The sequence below is a fragment of the Actinia tenebrosa genome, unplaced genomic scaffold (genome assembly GCF_029948245.1).
Source record: "Actinia tenebrosa isolate PJP-AT-01 unplaced genomic scaffold, QUT_ActTen_1.0 PGA_scaffold0__85_contigs__length_37466705, whole genome shotgun sequence".
Taxonomy (NCBI): Eukaryota; Metazoa; Cnidaria; class Anthozoa; order Actiniaria; family Actiniidae; genus Actinia; species Actinia tenebrosa.
This window is the reverse complement of record NW_028292569.1, coordinates 10,622,854-10,648,417: the sequence shown is the minus strand read 5'-3', so window position 1 is coordinate 10,648,417 and position 25,564 is coordinate 10,622,854. Positions and strand designations below refer to the sequence as shown.

At 38.8% G+C, this 25,564-nt stretch overlaps 1 protein-coding gene across 1 annotated transcript; it reads right to left on the bottom strand.

The window, feature by feature from the left end:
• Positions 1 to 4,386: 4,386 nt before the first annotated feature.
• Positions 4,387 to 23,621, bottom strand: LOC148913449 (TNF receptor-associated factor 4-like). The gene is made up of 6 exons (XM_089030088.1): positions 23,432 to 23,621; positions 11,222 to 11,460; positions 10,291 to 10,600; positions 9,579 to 9,774; positions 7,915 to 8,165; positions 4,387 to 7,235 (listed from the first exon to the last, which is right to left on the bottom strand). Exons 1-6 carry the CDS (start codon positions 23,494 to 23,496, stop codon positions 7,040 to 7,042), a joined length of 1,257 nt encoding a protein of 418 aa, XP_088886214.1. The 5' UTR covers positions 23,497 to 23,621; the 3' UTR covers positions 4,387 to 7,039.
• Positions 23,622 to 25,564: the final 1,943 nt, after the last annotated feature.

The window sequence follows — 25,564 nt, the reverse complement described above, 5'->3', positions numbered from 1 at the left end:
TTAAAGACTAAGCACCGTAAGAGTGCTAATGGTCGCGTGGTTAAAAGGCTTATCTCTTTGATCCTCTATGCTATTCACGCAAACGCGCCCAGTATCGTCTACACGCATTTGCAGCTTTACCTTCCCATGGCAATCAGCAACCATGTGTAAAGTCCAAGTCGTAAGATTCTCAGCACTGCCGGGGTACGGCTCTACGGAGAAATGCACAGGCTCCCTGTTGTTCGTCTTATTTCTCATAGGCTGCAGTACGCCATTCTCATCCAGGAACCTAAAGCCGACGTTGGCATGGCTCTCTGTGCCAATGCAAATACTGCAAAGGATTAACTTCTTTCCTGAGTAATTCAAATTCACGGACATGCCCGTGACATCAACCCAAGATGCCTGGGTGTATTTTGTCTCGCCTGTATAAGTCGTATAAACACAATCTACTCCAGCTACGTAGGGGTTGTTCATCGCCATATATAATAGCTCAGACCAATGCTTGCAGCTGCTAAGCCGGCTTTTAGCAGGTTATGGTCATATTCCTCGGTAACCTTCTTTACTGGTTTCTTTGGTGGCTTTTCTACATGCACCTTCTTTGATGGTTTTTCTACGTGTTCCTTTTTTGGCTTCTCTACGAAGTGAGGAATGCCCTTGGTCATGTCAGAGTTCACATCATTCACCCCAAACTTCATATTCTTAGTAGCTCGCTGCAGCTTGTTGTTGTAACCTACGATGGAATCGGCGTTGATGACCAAATTACTTGGCATTAGCCAACAACCGGGCGACAAGGCGTAATCTAGCCGCACTTTAGATTGCTGCACCGCAAGTTGATATCTTTGAACTGACTTAGAAATCTCATTCTCGATAACAGCGCTTTCGAAGAGGACAAGGAATACTTGTTGGGTTTCCTGTGACGCACCGGAGGCATCTACGATGGGGCTGCGAGTGCTAACCTGGGCCCCTAGAATGCAGTAAACAAAGGCTTCAATGCTTCGATTAATCCTTGCTAGGTTTTTCAGTCCAATGCCCTTTGCGGCAAAGAAAGGCGCCCAAGGATACTTTTCTTTGCTTTCTATGAAGTAAATCAAGTCACCTTTTGACGCTTTACCCCCTAAGTCGGAGAATTCCCATCTGCTAGGATACCCCATACCCGGAGTTTCTATGCTGGCGCCAACATACGAAGCATAGGTGTAAGTCTCTCCTAAACCATGGGCGGCACCCTCTTTGTTGCGAAAATCAGGGTTGGTAAGCTTAAACTCATTCCTTAATCGCTCCCATGCGACTTTGTCATATTTGTTATCCTTCGGCTTAAAGATAGTGTCACTAGGAAGCGGCGCTCCTAACTCAAACAATATCCTACGAATAGTAAAAGCAACATGAAATCGCAGGAAAGGAATATGGAACATGTCCGCGGCTATACCGCATCCTTTAGTAGCAGCCCAGACAGCAAAGTTTAACTGCTGCGGCCAATACCGCATGTTGGGACCTGATAACCATTCTCTGGATTCTTTCCCTGAGGTATGTTTCATGGCAGTTTCTCTAAAGATGTCTCTGACTTTTATTTTGAAAGTCGTAGAACCCACGGGTATTTCTAAGGAGGTAACCATCTTAGCAAAGTCATTTGCGCCGCCTTTGTTATCGTAAAATGGGTAATCCTCCGTTGCCGGTAATAAATTCTCTGGAAAATTAGGCTGCCTTTCTTTATGCTCGGGTTTTGGGTTCTTTGGCTCCAAGTCCGCATTGCTGTACATCCTGGAGCCTTCATAGTAAATCCCATCGGGTCTTCTTTCAAACTTACTAGGGTCTGCATGCGGAAACATCTTCCTAAATGCTCTCCAGTTGGCATAATCCCGGTTGTCGTGATGTGGCTGCTCCTCTATGTTATTCCCAAAAGCGTCGTACATTAGTATATAATGGATGTTATACCTTCAGCACCTCAGTTGTACCCAGATGTTCCCAACTATCACACCACGGCGCCCATTGAAAATGCAGAGAATTTCCGTTTAAATAAAGCGAACTTAATCCTGGCTTACTTGGAAGGGCAAGCGAAACACTACGAAGAGGTTAGGAAAAAGTATGCCAGGGCCCGAAGCATACTACATAAAATCGCGATAACTTCCGGCTCCATGTCCGTGGCGTTAACAGGCACCGGCGTTGCTACCTCACTCACCGGACCTGGAATAGTCGTTGGCGTTCCTTTGGCCGGCGTTGGAGCCGTCTGCGGCATTGTTTCCGCTGTTACGACAGGCATTATAAAGCAATTGTCCGGTAAGATATCCAAGCACGACACTCATATAGCCCTGGCAAGAGCAAAGGCTAACACCATTGCCGACTTGGTGTCTCAGGCTCTGCAGGACCGCCGCATAGACGACACGGAGTTCTATTTGATCCTCGCGGAGGAAAAGAAATACGGCGAATTAAAGTCGGGCAATAAAAAAACCATCGTGAAAGATCTTTCCGAGGAATCTCGCAAAAAGATCTACCAGGAGGCAAAAGAGGAGCTCCAAAGAAAACTCGCTCAGTAGACATCTGCTTTGAAAAGAACGTAGGGGGATTTCGACTGCACATTTCATCTTCTCGGAATCCATTCTAATAGGGGGTGGTTGGGGTCTATTTTGTAAAATATTTCGTAAATTACGTCGGGGTAATAAGGAATATCCTTATCCAGCCGACAGAATAACCACTCGGCCCTTTGCATATCTGGGACATGAGGAATACGCCTACCGGTAATTTCAGACAAAAGATAGGGAATAGCTTTGTAATATTTCCCTAGCTTTAATTTTTTCAATGTCTTTCGTAGACTTTGTGGGGTTGGCTCTTCTAAGTGGTCTATGATTTTCTGCCTTACTTCATCGTCTAAATATATCGGATGTAAACCTTGGATATGACTCATCCAGTCTCGGAAGTATCTTATTCTCTTATATGGGGTCTTCGTACGACCTCCATTGGCGTAATACTGCTCTCTGGTAGCATTTGGTACGGCATTACGAATATTCTTACCACACTCGTAACACTGTGCTGACGTGTCATCTTCTATTTGCATTTTTTTACCACAACACCAGAAACCCTTGGGCTTGGGTATATTAACTTTGAATCTTAGGCAAATCACACAGAAGTCATTGGCGAACTTTTTACATTCATGCATCGTATATCCAACAAATATTTTAACCTCCGTTTGCAGTACCCAACAGAGCAGCAGTAAGGGACTTTTCGCGCTGCCACCCGATCGCGCAAGACCCCCTGTAGGGCCTCGTCACTGCTCCAAAAACCCCAGCCCCCCCTGGTGTTTTTCGATTTGTGATTTTTGGCAATGCCGGCGATTCGCGAGTCCCCCTTACTGCTGCTATTCCGGATATCATCAAAACCGAATTTAGCTAATGTTTTATTCTACATTGTTCAAATAGATTAACTGATGATACGAACATAGAAACTTTATGATGAACTTAATATTTTAAAAAGTTTCCGCCATCCGCTGACCTATGCAGGGTCGTTTTTGCAGATAACTGCCTACAGATATAACAATCGACCGCTGAAAAATCGCTGGCGCCTGCTGATTGCAAGAATTAGCTGTAGGTACGTTCTCGACCAATGAGAATTGTCAGTTAACTACAATTTTTTTGGTCGAATGTCAGTTAACTGTAATGATTTTGCGAGCACTTACCATAATATTAACCAAAATAATGAAAACATCAGTTAACTGTGAAAACTATTAATTTTAGGTTATTTGTCAGTTAACTACTATTTTTTGGCCAATTGTCAGTTAACTATTAACCCAATTGGCAACCTCGAAAAATATTACTTATAATCACTGAGCCTGAGGGGAATAATTTTAGCTTTAGTATAATTTTAGACTTGAAAAACAAAGAAAAATTGAAATTCGGAATAAAAAAAACACGTTTTAGTATTACTTCCAATCTGGAAAACTTTGGAAAACCTCATAACCACCGCTCCAGCGGTAATTATCGTCTCACTGGTCGCTCGACCTATCACAGCGCGAAATTCTATATTCAAACCTAAAATTTACTAATTAACAATTATTCGCCGAAAGCGAAGTGACTATCGTGGAATATTTACCGAGGCGCGAGTCTTCGAGCAGCGAAATAAATATTCCCTATATTGATCACTGAGCCTGTCGCGAATAATTGTTTTAGTATTTATTTTAACAAAAGTGAATTCAGTGAATAACGGAGAGAGAGTTTGTGTCGTATTTTCAAATGTTATTTATCTTTGCAAGCGGCACAAATCGGCAATCGAGCGTGCGCGATATATTCACCTGTAGGTGACTATAGCAGCATAAGACGTAAATTGTAACCAATGAGTACGTCGGATTTATTATATTCACTTCTGTAAAAATAATAAAATATGATATGATAACTTTTTAGTTTAATAATGGTAAACTCAGGATTAAACTAAATATTGCAATACCTTTATTGGATCTTCCTGAACCGGAAGGGCTTTTCAAATTCAATTTACAAAGCTTACAAACTTTAAGAGCTACTTTACAAATACATGTATGTGCTTAGGTATATCAATTTTAGCTATAAAAGCTTTTTAAGTAATTCTGTCATAATGTTGAGTGGATAATAAAAGCTATGTCATACGATTAATTACAATCTACTTAGTATTAGTATTATTTATATAGTATTCCTTAATATTATTACTACTATGTATTATTACTTATTATAGTATTAAATGGACAAACTAATCAGCCAACCATTCCGTGGACATTAGTCCTTCGTCAGTCCCCATGGGATGAATTCATCTCATGGGCCGGGGACTGACGAAGGACTAACCGCGTCAAAACGTCAGTTTCACAAACCTTTTTACGGTGATCCAAGTTATCTACAAGTTCCTACTGTTTTATTCAGAAACACCGACGCAGTCCACGCTAGTACTCTACTAGTTACCACTAGCTACTCTTAAGAGAGTTTTTTCAAGAGTTTGACTGAGCTTATCTGTGTAATACTTTTGGAATAGAGTTCCAAATGTCAAATGCAGCTCTTAAGGAAAAAGACTGTTGAGCGAGCTTTGTGCTAATATGATTTCCCCCAATATTACGGATGGGTTTTAAAGACCATTGCGTCTCCTCCCCCTCTGTTATCTGTTACATATTTTGGTGAAAGCTAAATTTGCTAGCACATAGATGTGAGCACAAGTTCAGTTACAAATGTGAGATAAAACGGAGAGTGCTTGTATTTTGGTTCTATTTTCATGAATTCTTGGACTAAGGTTGTATTTCCTATACAAATCGAACTAGCAATTACAAATCGTACTCCCACTACGCGGTATTGCGATTTTGTAGTCGCGCGTTTGATTACAGATCAAATCATACGACTGATTACAAAATTGCACGACCGCGTAATACATTTTTAATCACGAGTATGATTTCAGACCGCAATTGGACGACACGAAGTTCTATTACCAGTTTATAATTATATCCATTTTTGTAAAAAATTAAGTTTTTGATAAAGACGAACTGGACAGCATATTTTTCTGCTAAACATGGGCAAAAATTCGATACAGTCCAGCCGTTTAATTCGCTCACGCGGAAATTCTTGCTGTCACCTCTTATGCGCATGCTCAATCGACCAAAACAATATGGCATCCAAGAGGTAAAGAAGTGAAGAGTCGAATCAATTTTATAAATGCTTGAATGAATTGAGTACAGCTGTTTTTTGGGTCATAAGCCATATAATTATATACCACAGGAAGCCCAAACGTCAAAAATCAACAGACACAGAAAGCCCAGTCAGTGAAATTTGACAGAATATAATAATAATAGTAATAATGCTTAATAACCAGTCTCTCACGATAAAAATGGCTGCCGTTACTAGAAGGCAGATGCAAGGAAACTAACACTCGAATATTAGCAGTTTGGTTATCGAACTTTGAGTTGCGATGTATAGTATAGAGGTTGTCCAACGCTTCATCCTACGTAGCAACGAGCAAACAATTTTACGCTACTCAGAGGTTTTCTGTGATTTAAAGGGCAGTTATGGGGAGCAATTTTCAAAGATTTTACGAGCTTCGGGCCGTGGAATGGTGCATTATAGTAAAGAATGTTTACGGTCTACTTAAAGTTAGATAGGATATGACAGTTTCTAGATGTGTAGTGGTGAGCCATATATTATCACTAGAGAAGCTTATAATTTCGAATTTACTATCTTCTATCAGTCATTCTCTTGTATTTTATCTCCATTTTATTTCGACCTGAAATGAACGAAGTGCGCATGCTCATCCGCCATACTGTATAGAATTTTTGCCCACGACGCATGGCGACAATAAAGCAGTCGATCCAAATATGTCTACAAGTGTAGAAAGTGGGGCCACTTTTCTTTTATATTAATTTGTGCTCAAAAGTATGAAACCAACTTAGCAAAATGACTTAAGAGATGCACCCACACTAGCTTCTTTCAAGTGTCAAGTTTTAAGAGCTAGTCTTAAATATTGAATTAATTACTCTTTTTTATATATCGATCTAGTATTTCTATAGTTTCTCTATTTTAGTATTCATACTCTTTTTATCATTATTATTTAATCTCTTCAACATTATTATCTATACATTATTATTAAGTTATAGGTTTATATAGTTTCTGTTTAGGAGGACCCTCGTGTAAACCACTTGATTGTGATCTGGGTACACCTACTTGCAAGAACGTTGTCATACGAAAATAGAACATTAGTGATTTAGTGGGATAGGAATTATATTAAAAAACAAAATAAGATCACTGAAGCTGAACTTTTTCTTTTGTCTTTTAATGTATTCCTTTCTCACTAAATTACTAATGCATTAGCAAACAAATTTCCGACCAGATGTTTTAAATGGTGTAATTCGAAATGGTACTTTTTGTACACTTAGGCCCGGTTGTATGAAGCCTGGATAGCGCTATCCAACGGACATATCCTTATCTAGTGGATAGATTTATTAGATATAACAGCATCAACTCACCCGCTGGATAAGGATTTATTCATCAAATACTGCTATCCTCCCTTCGTTCAACCGGGTCCTGGCTTTCTGCTGACAAAGGCTGCCTTGATCTTGCCACTATCGATATTTTTACTCCTGGTCTTTTAATTGTATATCACACTGAATTTGCAAGATCCCAGTGGAACTGTCACAGAAGGTTCTGGAAAGTGCGACATTTGACCTCATGAACCGATCCCACTCCCAGTAATCATTGGACTTTTTGAATATTATATTCCTGGTTACGACATGATTTTTGTTTCCTTGTTTGACACTTAAAACTTCCAGTCTATTTACACAAAAAGACAACAAATATAATTAATCGGCTATTATTACTATCCTTGCGGAACATGCTTCGCTAGTGAAGTATTTAGTATGAAAGCCGGTAACCAATCACAAAAAAAGCGTAGCAAGGCAACAATATGGCGGCTTTTTAGATTTTACACGATCATTTTATTTTTCTAATAACGAAACATAGTACCGTAAAACGTACGAGCAAAGGCCTAACAAGGGGGGCCAAGAGCGCCAGGGGCCCCCTAGGCGAAAAAAAATGGCGGCTTTTTAGATTTTATACGGTATTAGAATAAAAAAAGAAAAAAAAAAGAAAAAAAAAAAAAAAAAAAGAAAAAAGAAAAAAGAACAAACAAACAAAAAAACAAACAAACAAAAGTATACTTTAAAGGAGGGCGATTTTCAGCCCAGATTTGTCAGTTTCAGGGTTTAACCTGTTAGCTAGCCGTGCCCGACTTCGATCAGCGGCCAGAGGTTTAGTTCGGGGTTTAACCTTTGAGTTACGAGTGTCCTGATTCAGATCAGCCTACGGAGATTGTTTCAGGGTTCCATCTGTCGGTTTGCGCCTGACTTAGATCCTTACACGACTCGTTTCATCGTTTCATGCATGAAGGGTTCAAGGAAAAAACTTGATGTCAATTGATAATTTTCTTTTGAGGTAAAAATCATGTAATTACCTTACAACAGCAGATATTTTATGATCTTCATATTGTTTCCCCTCTTCGTCTCCAATCCAAAACAAACGCAAATCCATCATTCCAAAACCTGAAGTACTTGAACCATTTGGAAAAACTTCCATCATCCATCGGTGACCACATTGTATGAATATCGGACTTGCAAATGACGTGCCTTTTTCTTTTGTTTTGGCAAGGGATTGGTAATCATATATCTTCCACAAGTAACTCCCAAAGGAATCATAGCGAATTTTCTGGATTGAAATGTAAAAACGTTATTCAAAAAGAGATTTCATAACATTACTAATTACTATTGAATGCTATGATTAAATTGCAAAGAAAGAAAGAAAGAGAGAGAGAAAAAAAGAAAGAAAAATCGTATTTTTCATGTCATTTTTTCTCTCGCTCGTTTGCAAGAGCATGAGAGCGCGCACAGAAAGGATGCACGGAACCAATGACCAACAACGTCCTTAAGGACAATTATGAATGCGTAAAAAGTTATATAAATAACTGTTATGAATGTCGCGTTCTGATTGGTTTGGAGCGCGTACTTTATGAGAGCACATCGCACGCTCGCGCACTTTCCGTTGCGTCATTTCTATCTACCATTGTAATTTGTATTTTATAAAAGAAATAAAAAACTTGCTTGCAGTGCTGAGTGATGTCATAAAGCACTTGGGGATTGGCAGAACACTCGAGAGGTGTCCAGAACACTTCTCTCGTATTCTGCCAACCCCCCCCCCCCCCCCCCCCCCGTGCTTTATGACAGCACACAGCACGCGCGCGCGTTTTCTATTTCTTCAATAAAATTTCTTGAAACTGATTTCCATAGCAACTCATTTTAGATACTCCTCTCGACCAATTAGAATCAAGCAATTTTATTACGTTTACCAAATAATTGTGGTATACTATAATTGGCATGAATAATATATCTGAACAATTTTGCTTGATTCGGATTAGATATTAATCAAAAATAGTAATTAGCACATGCAATGCAAATTAAAATGGTATGTGCATTTTTAATGTATATTATTACTGAATGAGTAATAATATATTTTATTGGCTTCCCCCTTGTTTTGAGGGTACTTCTAAGGGTTCTTCAGTTTTTCTCTCCCTACAAAACCTAACAACTGAAGCTACATTCATTATTCCAACCACAGGCAAGTCGTGCCAAGCCATAGGTTGTTTCAGGGTTCCATCTGTGACGATTAGCCTTGTCCTGACTTAGATCACCTCATATGTCACCTCGTCGTTTCAGGGTTCCAAGGGTAGCCGAGCTCTCACGTAGATGTTTCAGGGTTTGATCTTTGAATTAGTTTTGCTTGGTCCTACATCAGCCCCGCAGAGGTTGTTTCAGGGTATCGATATATAAAATGTGCATTAGAATATGGTGTTTCGAGTGCAATTGGAAATTAAAGTGTACAAGTGGGTTTTTCAAAGAGCTTCGAAAGAGAACGAGCCCGAGCTCTTTGAAAAAGGCACATGAGAAAAAATAAATTCCAAATTGAACGAGTAATCATATTATTGCTGGTTTGCACTTATTCCCAAGAGAATGAAATGACGAAAGACACGGCAGCCATGTTGGATGATATATGATAAATGACGAAATGTTTGTTAAATTCATTCAACATGGCAGCTGTGACAACAATCAATACTAACTTGCTTACCCTCTTAACTTCACTTAATTCATTCTTCAACTGTGTATTTTGATTTTCAACCAATTTCAAGTGTTCAGTCTTGTTGTCTTGTTCGTGTTTATTGACATGTTGTCGTTCAACTTGGACTGAACATCCCTGATCCTTGAATGGACAATCTACCAATGCTCTATCACAAGAAGTAGCCAAATGGTCATCTAAGTTCATCCTTAGGAGAAAGTGCAGATCTCTTTTTATTTAACAAATTACATAAAGATTAGGATTTTCACGTAGAAAACGGACTCATGCATTCAGCTTGCGTATCGCGGTAATGTTTACAGCCGTGCGACTACTTTAACTTCAAGGCCACTCAAACAAGCTGTAAATCAAAGTCATAAAAGCCAGTTTTTGATGATGAATAATAGTATGGTTATGAGTTCTCGAGTTTTTTGTTCGATCCTGTTCACACAAACACATATTAATTAAAATACGTGATTATAAAAGGAAAAAAAAACTGATGGGAAATGTGTGCAGATTCTAGATAATTGTCTAAAAACTCATTCGTGGTTGCCCACTCTTGCAGTATGAAAATTTGACTGGCTGAGCTTGGTTGGTATAGTCTCACTGTATTGATTTCCCATTTCAGACGACAGCATATCATTTCTTTACATATCAAGAGAAGATATGAGGTCTGAATTGAGATTTTGGATGTTTTTGTAACCAGCACTTTGTACTGACGACTTGCCTTTTTATATTTTGTATCAATCCATCTACACTTGTACATTGGCATGGACATGGAATCAGTGTTTCAGGACAGTCACGCGCTTTGTGGTTCTCAAGTTCATGTTGGACTAACTCAAGTCCGCATTTGCCGTCACATGCAATTCTTTTGTACTTGCATGTGTTCTCGTGCTCTTTTATTCGCATTCTCTGCATTTTTGTGAAGCAGTTTTCATGTGGACAGGGCACGAGCTGAAAAGGACATGTCTGTTGGTGTTTTGGAAGAGTTCCCAGTTTGCCGATCCAGGTACACTTCTGCGCAGCATCTATTGACCCTTAAGAATCCAAGTTCAATAAATCATAATTTAATTGACATAAACTGGAAGCACGTGTTTCTCTTCATGAGAACCCCAGACTAAAATTATGAGGCAAATTTGCATAATTTTAGAACAAAGTCATTGTTCAGGGCTTTTAAATGAGCATTATCCGGCCCTAGGAAACTTTGAAGGACTTGTCCATCCCCAGAAGCCATTGTATATATGTTCTCTCGTTTTCGTTATACCAAACATGGTCAACGATTGGGATCAGAAACCATGCGTGGCTTACCACAGACGATCCAGGGTCTGTAAGGGTATTCGCGGGAACCGGGAAACGAATGAAATATAGCGCGGGATCCAAGAAAATATACGCATGATTGGGAGTATTGGCATCGGCCGTTGCACGGGAATTGCCTAATTCAATATCCCGGCTTTCTTATTTTCGGGTAAAACGTGATGGCAAATTGTCGCGTGACGCGGGATTTGGGGACAAATAGAGCATGAATCGGGATCCGGATCCCCCTTCCATATCCTGACAATGGGCTGACCCAGCTGAGGAACTAATGCTCTAGTGACGAGTTTGCTAAACAAATGAATTCATGAAGGCGAAACAAGCAGACAACTTTTCCATGCACTTACCTACATCGACTGGAGCTGACTCCTGATTATGATTTTTATCTTCTCTTTGGGGATGACAAAAAACTTTTAGGTTATCTATGACGCCTCTAACAGTAAGGTTACGGGAGAAATTTCGGTATTCAATCAAGCTGTTATCCAAGGGGCACCTATCGACACTCCTCAACCACTGTCCAATGCAGTATCGACAAAACGAATGTCCCTCTTCACAACTCATAATGGGATCTCGCAGAACTTTGCGGCTGTAACAAACAACAAAATCAACCAGAATGTGTAAGATTTATCTTCGCTCAGCAATAGACCCCTTGCACTGAGGGCATATTTTAAAACATTGACTGGACTGGACTGGACTGGACTCGAAATCTGTAAAACATGGACTGGACTGGAATCGAAATCTGTAAAACATGGACTGGACTCGAAATCTGTAAAACATGGACTCAAAATAATAAGCTTAAATAAACGGAAATGACTCCACGACTTCAGCTTATTATCTGTAAGCTTGATTATACATTGGAAAAAATTGCCCATACATTTGGAATATTTGCTCTTTTCGGTCTTTTTCCTCTCTTTCCCAAGCAATAGGTCGTCCTTAAAAGTAAAGTTATATAGCACAAGTAAACTGCGTGACACAACATCCTAAATGACCCGTAAATCTTCTGTTCTTTCGCTAACTACCGTAGTTAGCTTGTTTTCGAGGCTACGAAACCTAAGAAACCATAAGAGGCAAATGAATAGCCAACAGATAGTATGAGCTTATAAAATCAACCAAAATACGGTTCCAAATTTTAACAAATTCCTATGAATTATATACCAAAATGTTCAGGAAAGCCCGGGGTTTTCAAATCCACTTCTTTTTTTTTGACAGGTTCTGTTTTATTTCAAGGAGAGACGATTTTTTAGCTTGACCCCGGTTATGTCATGCATTTTCTCTTGTGTGTAAAATACATCCAATAGCGTACATTCAACTCAAAAAGTACGGTGGTTTTTTCAATAGAATTCAATCTAAACCGTATAATACAGTCCGTGAATAGTTGAATTAACTGAATCCACTCCTGTTTTTTGCCTAGATAGTCATTATTTTGAGAAGTGATCCAGAAACCGTGTTTTTGAGACATCGATAAATGACAGCTGCGCTTGACATACCTTTGTTTATTCAGGGGAACTTATCTTTATCTGAAGAACCAGTTACTAAGAAATTACGATTTTATACCCAAGGCCTTATAATAGATATGAATATAAAAAACCGGGCGAAACATCAGTAGAGTTTTCCTGTCTCCCACAGTAGTATTTATTACAGCATATGATTTTGAGATAACGCTGTTAATACACGTAAGTGATTGTCTCAGAATAACACCGGAAATTGTTGGAAATGTAATGATCGTTTCATATATAACAGCGGTAAATTGTGGTCGTGGTTTGATTGTGCACGACCGAGAGAAATTAAACATTTTTTGATGCCGGAATAAAAAAATAAACTGATCAAGTTACGAATCAACATGTTTATACATCAGAAAAAATCTGTTAACATATATTTCGTCAGCTACGATTTCAAGCTCACACCCCCTGACGTGAGCCCATACAAAAAATTATGTCTCAAAAACACGGTTTCTGGATCACTTCTCAAAATAATGACTATCTAGGCAAAAAACAGAAGTGGATTCAGTTAATTCAACTATTCACGGACTGTATTATACGGTTTAGATTGAATTCTATTGAAAAAACCACCGTACTTTTTGAGTTGAATGTACGCTATTGGATGTATTTTACACACAAGAGAAAATGCATGACATAACCGGGGTCAAGCTAAAAAATCGTCTCTCCTTGAAATAAAACAGAACCTGTCAAAAAAAAAGAAGTGGATTTGAAAACCCCGGGCTTTCCTGAACATTTTGGTATATAATTCATAGGAATTTGTTAAAATTTGGAACCGTATTTTGGTTGATTTTATAAGCTCATACTATCTGTTGGCTATTCATTTGCCTCTTATGGTTTCTTAGGTTTCGTAGCCTCGAAAACAAGCTAACTACGGTAGTTAGCGAAAGAACAGAAGATTTACGGGTCATTTAGGATGTTGTGTCACGCAGTTTACTTGTGCTATATAACTTTACTTTTAAGGACGACCTATTGCTTTGAAAAGAGAGGAAAAAGACCGAAAAGAGCAAATATTCCAAATGTATGGGCAATTTTTTCCAATGTATAATCAAGCTTAAAGATAATAAGCTGAAGTCGTGGAGTCATTTCCGGTTATTTAAGCTTATTATTTTGAGTCCATGTTTTACAGATTTCGAGTCCAGTCCATGTTTTACAGATTTCGATTCCAGTCCAGTCCATGTTTTACAGATTTCGAGTCCAGTCCAGTCCAGTCCAGTCCAGTACAGTCCATATTTTACAGATTTTTTTCAGGCCAGTCTAGTCCAGTCCAGTCCAGTCCAGTCCAGTCCAGTCCAGTCCAGTCAATGTTTAACAATATGCCTGCACTGAGTCCCGAGCGGAATTGTTCAGGGGGAAAAACATTAAAACAATTAAAATTAAAACAAGACGTCTTTCCTCATCCAAAAAGCTTTGCCATCCAGCACATTTTCCCATACAAATCCTTATGAAATATCCGATTTTCTATAATGAAGAGATAGAAAACGAACGCGCGTGCTATGTTGAGTTATACAAGCACTTGGGAAGTTCTGGTGGTTGCTTAACCACTCAAAAAACTTGGAAGGTTGCTTAAGCACTCAAAAAAGCTAGAGTTGCACTCCGCTTCGCGTCGTGCAACTCTTACGCTTTTCTTCGTGCTTACCAACCTCCCGCATGCATCCATAATTGGAAGGACGCACGCTACTTATGATCCATTCCTTAAATATTCAATGGCATTTCTCCTATAGTCAACAATATTTCTAAAACGTCGACTTTCTTACTAATATCGGGGTGCTCTTTCTATTTCCGGTGTTCAATTTGACACAACGTCTCTTTTTACGGACGTATTGTTAATTAATAATTTCTCGCCGAAGGCGAAGTGAATATTGGGGAATAATAACCGAAACGAAGTTGAGGCGTCCAGGGCCAAAATGCAAGGAAATAATGTGTCAATGCAAAGTATTCACTTTTTCACTTGTTCTGTCTTTCTTTTCTTCTTGCATTCAGGATAGCGAAAATTTTGCATCACCAATTTATGAGAAAAAAACTGCAAATTTGTAAATTTGGCTCTGGATGCTTCGTTTTCAACTGGCCGTGCGCCATTTTGGATTTGAGTGTATGCAGCCCGTAAAGTCCTCTACCGATCTTGTAAAGAGCCATTGAGATCCTGGAAATGGCGCTATATAAATTCATCCCTTTACCTTTACCTTTTTGTGCTGGGCCTATGGGCACAGTACATTTGTTTTTGCTGAGTTAGGTATGATCGGAATTTAGTGTTACGAATGCCATTTGTAGACCTCGTCATGATTGACATTGGTGAAACACGAGGTGAAGATGCACGTTGAGATCTGTAAGATCGGGACACGGAGGAGTTGAAAAAGGTTGAACATATGTGGTTTTCGTGGTAAGAGTGCCTTAATCCAACTTACTTTAAACTTAATTTGGTAGTATTCTAAGCAGATAATTAGAAACTGGAGCTAAATTAGAAACTTTAAGTGCGATTTTTATTTTTTGATACAACGCGAATTAGTTACGTAAACAAAAGATTGTAAATGGACAGGCCAGGAATTTCTACTGCCTCATTGATGTAAAATAGTACTCGCACGAGTTTTATATTATTTTATTAGCAAGAAAAATGATATTTGGCTTGAATATTTTTATGACAAAAACGTATTTCATGCCGTAAGCTTGAATGGGGGCGGGCCATGAATTTCTACTGCGTCATTGATCTAAAATAGTACTATTGGTATTTACTAAAACAAGGAACGACCTAAAACCACCTGAAACCACCTAAAACTACCTGAAACGACCTGAAACGACCTGAAACCATCTTGAAACCAGCCAAAACATTGAATCTCCATCGAGTTTGTCGTCCAGTTTGTGTATTTTATTGACTTTTATCGATCGATCGAGTGTTTGTTTTCCTTGGAAGGGATGTACTTCATGGAAGAATGTCATATAGTCGCTCATACGTATAGTCTCCCATAGAAGTATTCCACACTTATACCTCACCTCTCCCTTGCTATGATTACTTGTTCCTAGCTATGATCAACCGTCCCTACCTATGATCAACTGTTCCTACCTATGATCAACTGTCACTAGCAATGATCAACTATCCCTAGCTATTTTCAACTATCTCTTGCTTTTTTCAACTACCCCTAGCTGTCATCAACTGTCCCTAGCTATTTTCAACTATCCCTAGCTGTCATCAACTGTCCCTAGCTATGAATAAGGTGGAAAACTAGTGAAAACTAGTGTAAACTGCGTCGGTGTTTTCAGTAAAACAGTTGATAGATAGATAATTTGTAACACCGTATAGTATGTAAAAATGAAACTGACGTTTCGGACGTTAGTCCTTCATCGGAGTCACTCAAATTTACACGTTATAAAGTATGTAAAAAAATGTTCAAATTGCAATCATAGCTAGGGACAGTTGAAAGATAGATAATTTGTAACACCGTATGGTATGTAAAAATGAAACTGACGTTTCGGACGTTAGTCCTTCATCGGAGTGACTTTCTAGTGATCATAGCTAGGAACAGTTGATCATAGGTAGGGACGATTGATCACAGCTAGGAACAGGTAATCATAGCAAGGGAGAGGTGAGGTATAGTATGGAATACTTCTATGGGAGACTATACGTATGAGCGACAATGTGACATTCTACCATGAAGTACATCCCTTCCATGCAAAACAAACACTTGATCGATCAATAAAAGTCAATAAAATACACAAACTGGACGACAAACTCGCTGGAGATTCAATGTTTTGGCTGGTTTCAGGTGGTTTCAAGATGGTTTCAGGTCGTTTCAGGTCGTTTCAGGTCGTTTCAGGTCGTTTCAGGTCGTTTCAGGTCGTTTTAGGTGGTTCCTTGTCTTAGAAACAGTACCCGCACGAGTTATATGTTATCATCATTAACTAAAGTAATGATTTTTGTTTTGGTTAGCTAATCGCATCTATTTCTAGTCGAACATTTTTATGAAAAAAGGGGTTTTCATGCCGAAACCTTCAATGAGTGGGTGGACGAGGAATTTACTGCGTCATAATTTACATAAAAGAGTACTCACACGAGTTTTATATTAGTTTATTTATAGATCCTTTCACGGTTTCCGACGCCACGTTGTTTGGGGGGCAAATTTACTAAGAAGCGTAGGGAAAGAGATATGTTTTTCGTAATACTTCCATTCTGAGGTTACCCTGCTGTCATGATATTTAGTGGAGGCTTTGATTATGATTGCTTGCTTTAATGATGATTAATTCGGTATACTTATTCTGGTGCTTAACTTGATACAATGTGTGTAGAGAGAGGGGAGAGAGAGTCATATTACATTTGTTGCATAATAGAACCTAATGTTGCGTGACAAGTATATATTATTACATCCCCCTTTCCATTAAAGAAAAAAACTAATTTTATGAAACGCTAAAAATTATCTTAATAGAAAAAATATCATATGTAATAACAGTAATACTACCTGCTCATGCTTGCAAGTGTCTAATTTTTTTTTTTTGTTGTTGTTGTTGTTGTCTTTAAACGTATCTGTTGGGCGGTCTTACGATTCTTCCACTTCGGGTAACTGTGGTCCCAGGTGCGTGGCTTCCGTTGTTTTCCAGAGGTTCTGCATTGCCTCTGGTCTCTGTTAGTTCTTGATATTCACTGGTAGGTTGCTCTGCCGCTGGGGGTGCTTCTCTGATGTGACACCTGTTGCGTCGAAGCTCACTTCCAGTTTGTGACGTCACTAAATATGAGCGTGGTGCTTCAAGCTTTTCCTTGACGACAGCAGGCTCCCATTTCTTGGTCGAGGGATTCTGAATGGTGATGTTGGTACCTCTTGCTAGCTCGGGTAGAGGTCTGACATTACGATCGTGGTAGAACCTTTGGATTTCTTGTTTCCCCTTAGCCGGTCGGTGATTTGATCACTGTTGGCACTCCTGTTGATGGTGCGGGGTAGGTTATCTTGTAGCTTTCTTCCGAAATATAACTCAGACGGCGATGGGAGTTTATTGTCAATGGGTGTGGTGCGTAGACAAAGCAGGGCCATACTGGGATCCTGTCGTTTCTCGAGTGTCTTCATGAGAACACCTTTGACTGTTTTAACTTGATTTTCTATGAATCCATTTCCTTGTGGGTAGTGTGGAGAACTGGTTACGTGGTGGAAACCATATTCGTTGGCAAATTCTTGGAATGCTACACTGTCGTACTGAGGGCCGTTATCTGAGCGGACTATTTTTGGGATTCCCTGCTCGCTGAAGATTTGCTTCATCGCATTAATGACAGTTCTGCTATTACTCTGCCCTTTGGGTATCTTCCTGACGAATGGGTATTTGGAGTAAAAGTCAGAGATCAGAAGGTATTCAGAGTCGTGTAAGTGGAACAGATCAGTTCCTATGGTGTGCCATGGCCGAGGAGGTATCTCAGTTGGCAGCAACGGTTGTCTGGCATTAGATGCCTGATGTTGTTGGCAAATGGGGCATGATTGGGTAATCTTATCAATATCGTTGTTAAGGTTCTTCCAGTACACAGAAGTTCTGGCTCTGAGCTTTGTCTCTTCAGCTCCTTGGTGTGCTGCGTGAAGCTTTTGTAGAATGTCATATTGAAGCGTTACGGGAATGATGATTCTTTGAATCAGGATGCTTTGCGGCCAACCCGATTTTTGGAATCAGAAATCAGGAATTGTACAAGTGTTATTTTAGATTCCTGTTTCAGAAATCAGAAAACTTACTTTTCGGCACTGCCTAGGTATATTGCATAGGCGAAAATACAAGTTTGAAGGAGAGAATCTAGGATTTTGGATTTCCGTTTCCCGAATCAGAAATCGCATTTCTGTTTTCTAAATCACGAATCAGAAATCACAATCTCACTGACATACGACAAAACACCACGTGTAGGGGAGGGGTGACCACTCGAAAATGCTCTTACTTCCGGTATCATTCACCTGCGCTCTATCACCCCACCCCTAGTCCAATAGTTGTAGCTGTTGTTGATCTTCCGCTTAGACAAACATTGAACGATCTGCCGCTATCCATAAGGAACACTCCATCCACTAAATCTTTTAAAGGAAAACTTAAGACATTCCTATTTGACGCATAAATAATTATATTAATATTTAATTAAAAATTATATTTTGATAGCTTATTATTATTATTATTATTATTGCAGTGTATATATATATATATTTATTCATTTATTCACTATTTATTGATTTATTCTATATTGTAAGAGAATTGAGATATTATGTAATGCGCTAGAATAAAATTATTATTATTATCAAATTATTGAACCGTGATCCCCTGGGTAGTATATTACTGTAAAATTGTGCCAAACTGATAAATTCAAACTTAGCTAAAAAGATCTCAGTTGTTCTGTCAGTGATTACGAAAAAAAATGAGCTTAATAGATTCCCTCAATGTCCAAGACGAAATAAGAAAGATTCTCGATGCTGGAGGATTCTTACGGGACGTGGAAAGGTATTTTAAAGAGAATTATCCTAACAAAAAGTATAACTTTTTCACGTGGTTGGTAATCTTAACGGAAGTTCAACAACAGCTACAACTATTGGACTAGGGGTGGGGTGATAGAGCGCAGATAATGATACCGGAAGTAAGAGCATTTTCGAGTGGTCACCCCTCCCCTACACGTGGTGTTTTGTCGTATGTCAGCAAGATTGTTATTTCTGATTCGTGATTCAGAAAACAGAAATGCGATTTCTGATTCGGGAAACGGAAATCCAAAATCCTAGATTCTCTCCTTCAAACTTGTATTTTCGCCTATGCAATATACCTAGACAGTGCCGAAAAGTAAGTTTTCTGATTTCTGAAACAGGAATCTAAAATAACTCTTGTACAATTCCTGATTTCTGATTCCAATAATCAGGTTGGCCGCAAAGCTTCCTGATTCTTTGACCTTTTGTTAGTATTCCGTCATCTATTCCTAATTCGTCTCTGAATGACCAGTAAGGCTTTAGGCTCTTTGAGATTTCTTTGATGGTTGATGGCCAGCCTTCGTAGATGACTTGCTTGAGGGTGGCTAATTCTTGGTCTGCGCTAGTGTTTTCACGAATCTTCTCAATCATGGTCTTGCTAAATTGAGGGTACACCTCATGTACTTGGACTTCCATGTTTCCAATGGGATGGTGATCTTCTGGTGATAGACGTGAGAGTGCATCTGCTATCAACATGTCTTTGCCGGGTATGTACTTGATTTTCAGGTCGTATGGCTGCAATCTTAGTAGCATTCTCTGTAATCTGGGTGGTGCAGATATCAGATGCTTGAGGTGAATACTTTCTAGAGGTTTGTGGTCGGTAAGCACTGTGAATGGTCGCCCAAATAGATAAGTATGAAATCTCTCACAACCGTATACTACTGCTAGAAGTTCCCTTTCGATGTTAGCGTATCTTGCTTCGGTTTCAGTTAGCGACTTGCTTGCAAAAGCGACTGGTTTGCCATCTTGGAGTAAGGATGCTCCAAGACCCTTGGTCGAGGCATCAACTTGTAGGGTTACTTCCTTTCTATCGTCGAAATATGTTAGGGTGGTTGTATCAGTGATTGACTTCTTTACTTGCTCAAATGCTGCTTGGTAGTTGGCGTTCCAAGTGAAGACTTGGTTATCTTTGAGTAGACCTCTTAAAGGTGCTGTAAGTGTGCTTAAGTTGGGTATGAAAGGACTCATGTAGGTTGCTAGTCCTAGGAAGGTTTGAAGATCTCGGCGGTCTCCTGGCTGTTTCATCTGCTTCAGGGCGGACACCTTTGCAGGGTCGGGCTGTATTCCAGCCTCGCTACAGATGATGCCATAGAATTTGATCTTATCTTGCTTTATGTGACATTTGTCTGGATTGAGCTTTAACCCAGTCTTCTCACATCTTTGGATCATGCTGTGCAAGTTTTGGTCATGTACTTCTTCTGTTTGGCCATAGACTACTATGTCGTCGACGATTCCAATGACTCCTTTACAGCCTTCGAAGGTCTGGTCGATTTTGGATTGGAATACGTCTTGTGACATACGGAGGCCGAATGGCATTCTCAGAAACCGATACCTGCCAAACGGGGAGTTGAAAGTTGTGAGGTAACTTGATTCTTTGTCGAGGACGACGTTCCAGTATCCGCTTTTGGCATCTAGAATTGAAAAATGCTTGGCTCCGCTGAGTTTGGGAAGAATTTCTTCTAGTGTTGGCTTAACGTGGTGGTCACGTTGAATGGCGGCATTAAGATCTTTAGGATCCAGACATATTCTTATTCTACCGTTGGGTTTGCGTCTATAGACTAGGCTGTTGACCCATGCGGTGGGTTCACCTTCTCGGACCTTTGTGATTATTCCTTGTTCCATCATCTCGTCTAGCTCTAGCTTGATATCATCCTTAAGGCTGATTGGTACTCTTCTTGGTGGGTGAATCACAGGGGCTATGTTGGGGTTCAGCGTGATATGGTATTCGCCTTGGAATTTTCCGATGCCGTCGAAGCAGGTGGGGTATTTGGATAATAGCTGTGCTTTACTTTCTATCTTCTGGCTCGTAGCGTGGTTTGTTTGACTTTGGGTGTGTGGTTGTTTGGCATCATAATGTGTTTCCACAGAACAGTTCAGTGTAATTAGCCTTAAATCTAGTGCTGTTGGCAAGCCTATGATTGCACGGCCTGGCGCGTTGGTGATGTAGAAAGGTGCTTTGGTTTGCAATTTGTTGTGTGTGCATTCTATATCATATATGCCTAGTTGACCGATTTCTGATCCGCCGTATGCTGTGAGCTTTGTTGCTGATGGCTTTAGGGCTTTAGGTAGCGGGTTTCCGTCTGGACCAATTTTCTCCGGAAACATCTGTTTGAAAAGTCGAATTGGTAGGATGTTGGCTTGTGCTCCTGTGTCTACCTTGGCCTTCAAGTTTGCAGCTTGTGCGTTTAGCATGTTGGCCAATTGAACGCCTAGTGTTGCGTATACTTCATCTCTGGGTTTAGTATTGACGTTATCGACACTTATTGATTCAAAATTCAATGAGTCAAAATATTCATGTAAATCATTTGTGTTCACCATCTCATGGACGCGCTTGTTTTTGTGACGTGCGTCTTGTGTGCTGTCTTGATATGATGGTTTTTTGTCTTGTGTCGTATGTTGGTTTGTGGGCTGTTGTGTGGACCTGTTCTTTTGGCGGCACATTTTACTCCAGTGGTTAGCTCTGGAGCAGTAATTGCATGTAGAGCCATATGCGGGACATTTTCGGTATTCGTGATTGTTTCCGCAGTTTCTACATTTTCTCATGTTCCCGGTTCCGGATTTTCCTATGGCGTGCACGCTTTGGTTGTCAAGCGGTTTGTTGGATAGCTGTGCTATATGCGCCATCGTTGCTTCGTAAGTTCGGGCGTATTCGATTGCTTTGTCAAGCGTTAAGTCGTTTCCGTGCTCTAGTATTCGTTCTTGAGCTTTAACATGCTTAGTGCCTATAATCAATTGTTCAATCAGGCGTTCTTCTAACTCCTGTTGATCTCTAAACTTGCATTTATTTGCATGATTCCAGCACCTAGTCATGAAATCATCAGTGCTCTCATCGATATTTTGTTTTAGATGTTGTAGCTGATATCTTTCTAATCTAAAGTTAGTTTTAGGTGCAAGATGCTTTTCTAATTTGGACCAAATAAAGTCGGCTTTTGTTTTGTCATCGTCGTCGGCCCACGTGAAACTGTTGTATATATCTACGCCTTGACGGCCTATCCAAAGTAATATATATGAGGATTTTTCTACATCTGATTTCTTTGAGAACGGACCGGTGAATATTAATTGGCAATATTGTTTAAATCTAGCAAATTCGTCGGTGATATCGGCTCCAGCTTGCCAGTTCATAACAGGGGGCGTGAACCCTGTCGCCATGCTTGATGTGTTTCTTGCGGAAAAAACGCTTATTTCTTGATATTACTGACCTTCCAGTGTCTTGTGTGTTTAGTGCTTTACTTCTGACACCATGTCATGATATTTAGTGGAGGCTTTGATTATGATTGCTTGCTTTAATGATGATTAATTCGGTATACTTATTCTGGTGCTTAACTTGATACAATGTGTGTAGAGAGAGGGGAGAGAGAGTCATATTACATTTGTTACATAATAGAACCTAATGTTGCGTGACAAGTATATATTATTACTGTGAGCAAAGTCTCCTTTACCTTCCCCGAGTGAGAGAAAGGAAAGAGCCTTCTTTCCTTTCTCTCACTCGGGGGAAGGTAAAGGAGACTCTGCTCGCAGGGTATTCTGAGGTAAACTTTCGAGACCAAACTTTTTCTGTAGATGGAGAATTCTCTGTTCAATAATGTTTTGTGTGGTGTTTTTGAGCCGATGGAGCCACCATAACACTGGTTCTCAGAGAGACGGTGGCTTGCTTTGGGGTTTGCGACCAAGACTCGTTTATGCTGGTTCACTTTGACCGTAAGAAATCTCTTCTATCAGCATTACAAAATATTCTATTTTAGTCAAACCGAATCCACGGACTTTCTTCTTTCTTACAATGACTAAATCCCAAATAGTCTTCTACTCTATTCAAAGTATCCAATGTGCCCAGCACATTTGACACGTTTTCCCGTGTCAAAACTTGTTACCTTTACGTTATGATTCAATGCAATGCTCAAGATTAGACAAAAAAGCTCAAAATTTGCAAAGCGTCACAGAACCCGACTTTGGGCTTCCTGAGGCTTCTGATTCCAAGAAACGCTGCTTAAAATGTCAACATATGATTTTCTTCGAAGTCTAATACTTGTTTTCGCTTAAATAGTAATAGAAAACAATTCTTACACTACTCTGAAAAGTAAAACAAATAAAATATCATTTGATATTACAATTAATTCTCATATATTTGTTGTAATAATCCCTGCCACTATAAAGTTTAATCGTTTATGAAAATACTGACTGTGAAGTCAATGCCGAGCGAACTGGTTGAAATTTAAACTCGATCGTCTGATATCGTGTAAATTGAAGAAATTTTAGAGATTTTATAGGCATTGTACTGGAAAACTAACTATATTTTCTAATGGAGTAAAATATGATACAGCTTAGTGAGAAATTAGAACTTTAAACCTAGGTATCCTCTAAACTATGAGATAAACTAGACACGACTCACCATATTGGACACAAGAGGTTGTCGTCTATTTTATCCACAAACTGTTCGGTCTTGTAACCCGCCATTTAAAAAATAAGTATAATCTTCTTTCGTGTGATTTCAGATAAAAATCACAAATGGACTGCTACACCGTTGGGAACAGTTTTGCATGATTTGAAGGGCTATAATAAATGCATAAGATAAGTGCTCGTCATTGCGGTAGATTGAGAATTTAAACAAAATATTGATTGTTCGTGGTAAAACTTCGTGACGTTACGTTACCATGGGTTATGGCATGAATAATCTTAGTAGACGTCTTAGATTCAGATTTATTATAATTAATCCCTTATATATGTGAAATAGTATAGTTTACAATTCGAAATAATAATAATAACATTTGTAGAATATTTACAGATAAAATATACATATTTTTTTACCTTCCTCCTCCTTTTACAATATATATATGCACTATCCTTCTTCTTATTTTTAAAATAAATAAATAAATGAATAGACATTATTTACATATGGAAAGAAGGAATAAAATTAGAAGTCATGTACCTAGGGCAAGGCAGTCCAAAAGAAACCTTAGGGCTTATAATTTTAGACTACCTTTATTAAATATATAGAATTGTGAATGCGAATATTAGTAAGAAAAAAATATGATACTCAAAAGAGAATGTACTTGAATGAGAATTAATTATTAATAAATAATTCTATGAATAGATAAATTGTATTAATATTAATATTTTGCATACAATGCGCAGAATTTATCCGGGCTTTTTTATTAAAGATGTTGAAGTCAAATTATGTGTAATAAATATATTTTTAAATTATTTTTCAATGAGTAGAAGGATGATTTATTTGGAATATATGATGGAAGCAAATTCCAAAATATTGGACCTTGCCAAGAGATTGTAAATTTCCTTGTATTTGTTCTACATTTGTGTGGTCTATATTTGCTAGCTTGTCTCGTTGGATGATTATGTATTTCAATGCTCTTGTGAAACATAGTATGAAAAACGTCGGGCAGAGTTCGACTATTAAAAGAAAACATAAATAAACCAACTTGAAAAAGATGTATATTCATAATGTTCAAAAGGCCATATTCTTGAAAAAGAGGAGCAGTATGTGCATAAGGTTTTGATTTAGTAATAATTCTTACTATTCGTTTTTGTAATACAAAAAGTCTTTTAGCTAAATTACCATAATAAGATACGGGTAGACAAGAGAAAAATACAGTTGAAATAAGGAAGTCTGTAAAAGATAAGCTCTTGATCTATAAATAACACCTATGGATTTTGAAATTTTATTAGCAATGATAGTACATGTTCTTTCCAATTACGATTTTCAACAATAAGGACCCCCAAGAATTTGATATTTGATTTTTGCTCTATGATCTTGTTATTTATTTTTATACCATCTTCTTTCAAGTGAATTTTCCTTTGTTTAAGTTTAAATATTAAATATTTAGTTTTTTAATATTAATAGATAGTTTTTGCAATTAACCAAGTAGAAATCTGTTGAAGTTCTGTATTTATAATTTCATATAAATTATCTATATTTTAACAAACTTTAGAACTATTAATAATATCATTGACATAAAGTATGAAGAGCAATGGACCAAGAATACTTCCTTGTGGAATTCCACATTTCATGATTAGGTAATCTGAAAAATTGTTATAATATACTACTGTTTGTTTACGATCTCAGTAAATAGTTTTTTAGCCATTCAAGTGCAGGACCTCTAATACCATAATATGCCGCCAATTTATGTAATGAAATTTCATGGTTTACTGTATCAAAGGCTTTTGATAAATCTAGATAAATACATAGCTCTTATTAACCGAGTGCAAGGTCCGTACCGTAAGTTATGGACCGAGTTTTTTCCCACTGCCCTTCCACTGCGCGCTACGCGCTTGGGCCATAAGGCAGTGGAAAAAACGAGGATCCATAACTTACGGTACGGACCGAGCAAACAAGGTTAATAAGATATTTATTATATGGCAAGGCATTGAGATCAAAAAGAGGCGAAGCAACAAAAAGTAAAGTTGACAGCGCATGTCAAACGAGAACTGCATTGGAAGGGCTTCCTGTACGTGCCAAAAGTCATGTAGTGTTTGAGTCGCTCAAAAGGCAAAGTTTTAGTTTACTTTG

Coding starts and splice junctions, on each gene's coding strand:
- LOC148913449 (XM_089030088.1), bottom strand. CDS start 23,496: ATGGCGGGTTACAAGACCGAACAGTTTGTGGATAAAATAGACGACAAC. Junction 11,461..23,431: donor AACCTCTTGTGTCCAATATG/GTGAGTCGTGTC, acceptor TGTTTGTTACAG/CCGCAAAGTTCTGCGAGATC. Junction 9,775..10,290: donor TTGATACAAAATATAAAAAG/GCAAGTCGTCAG, acceptor CTTTCTCCTAAG/GATGAACTTAGATGACCATT.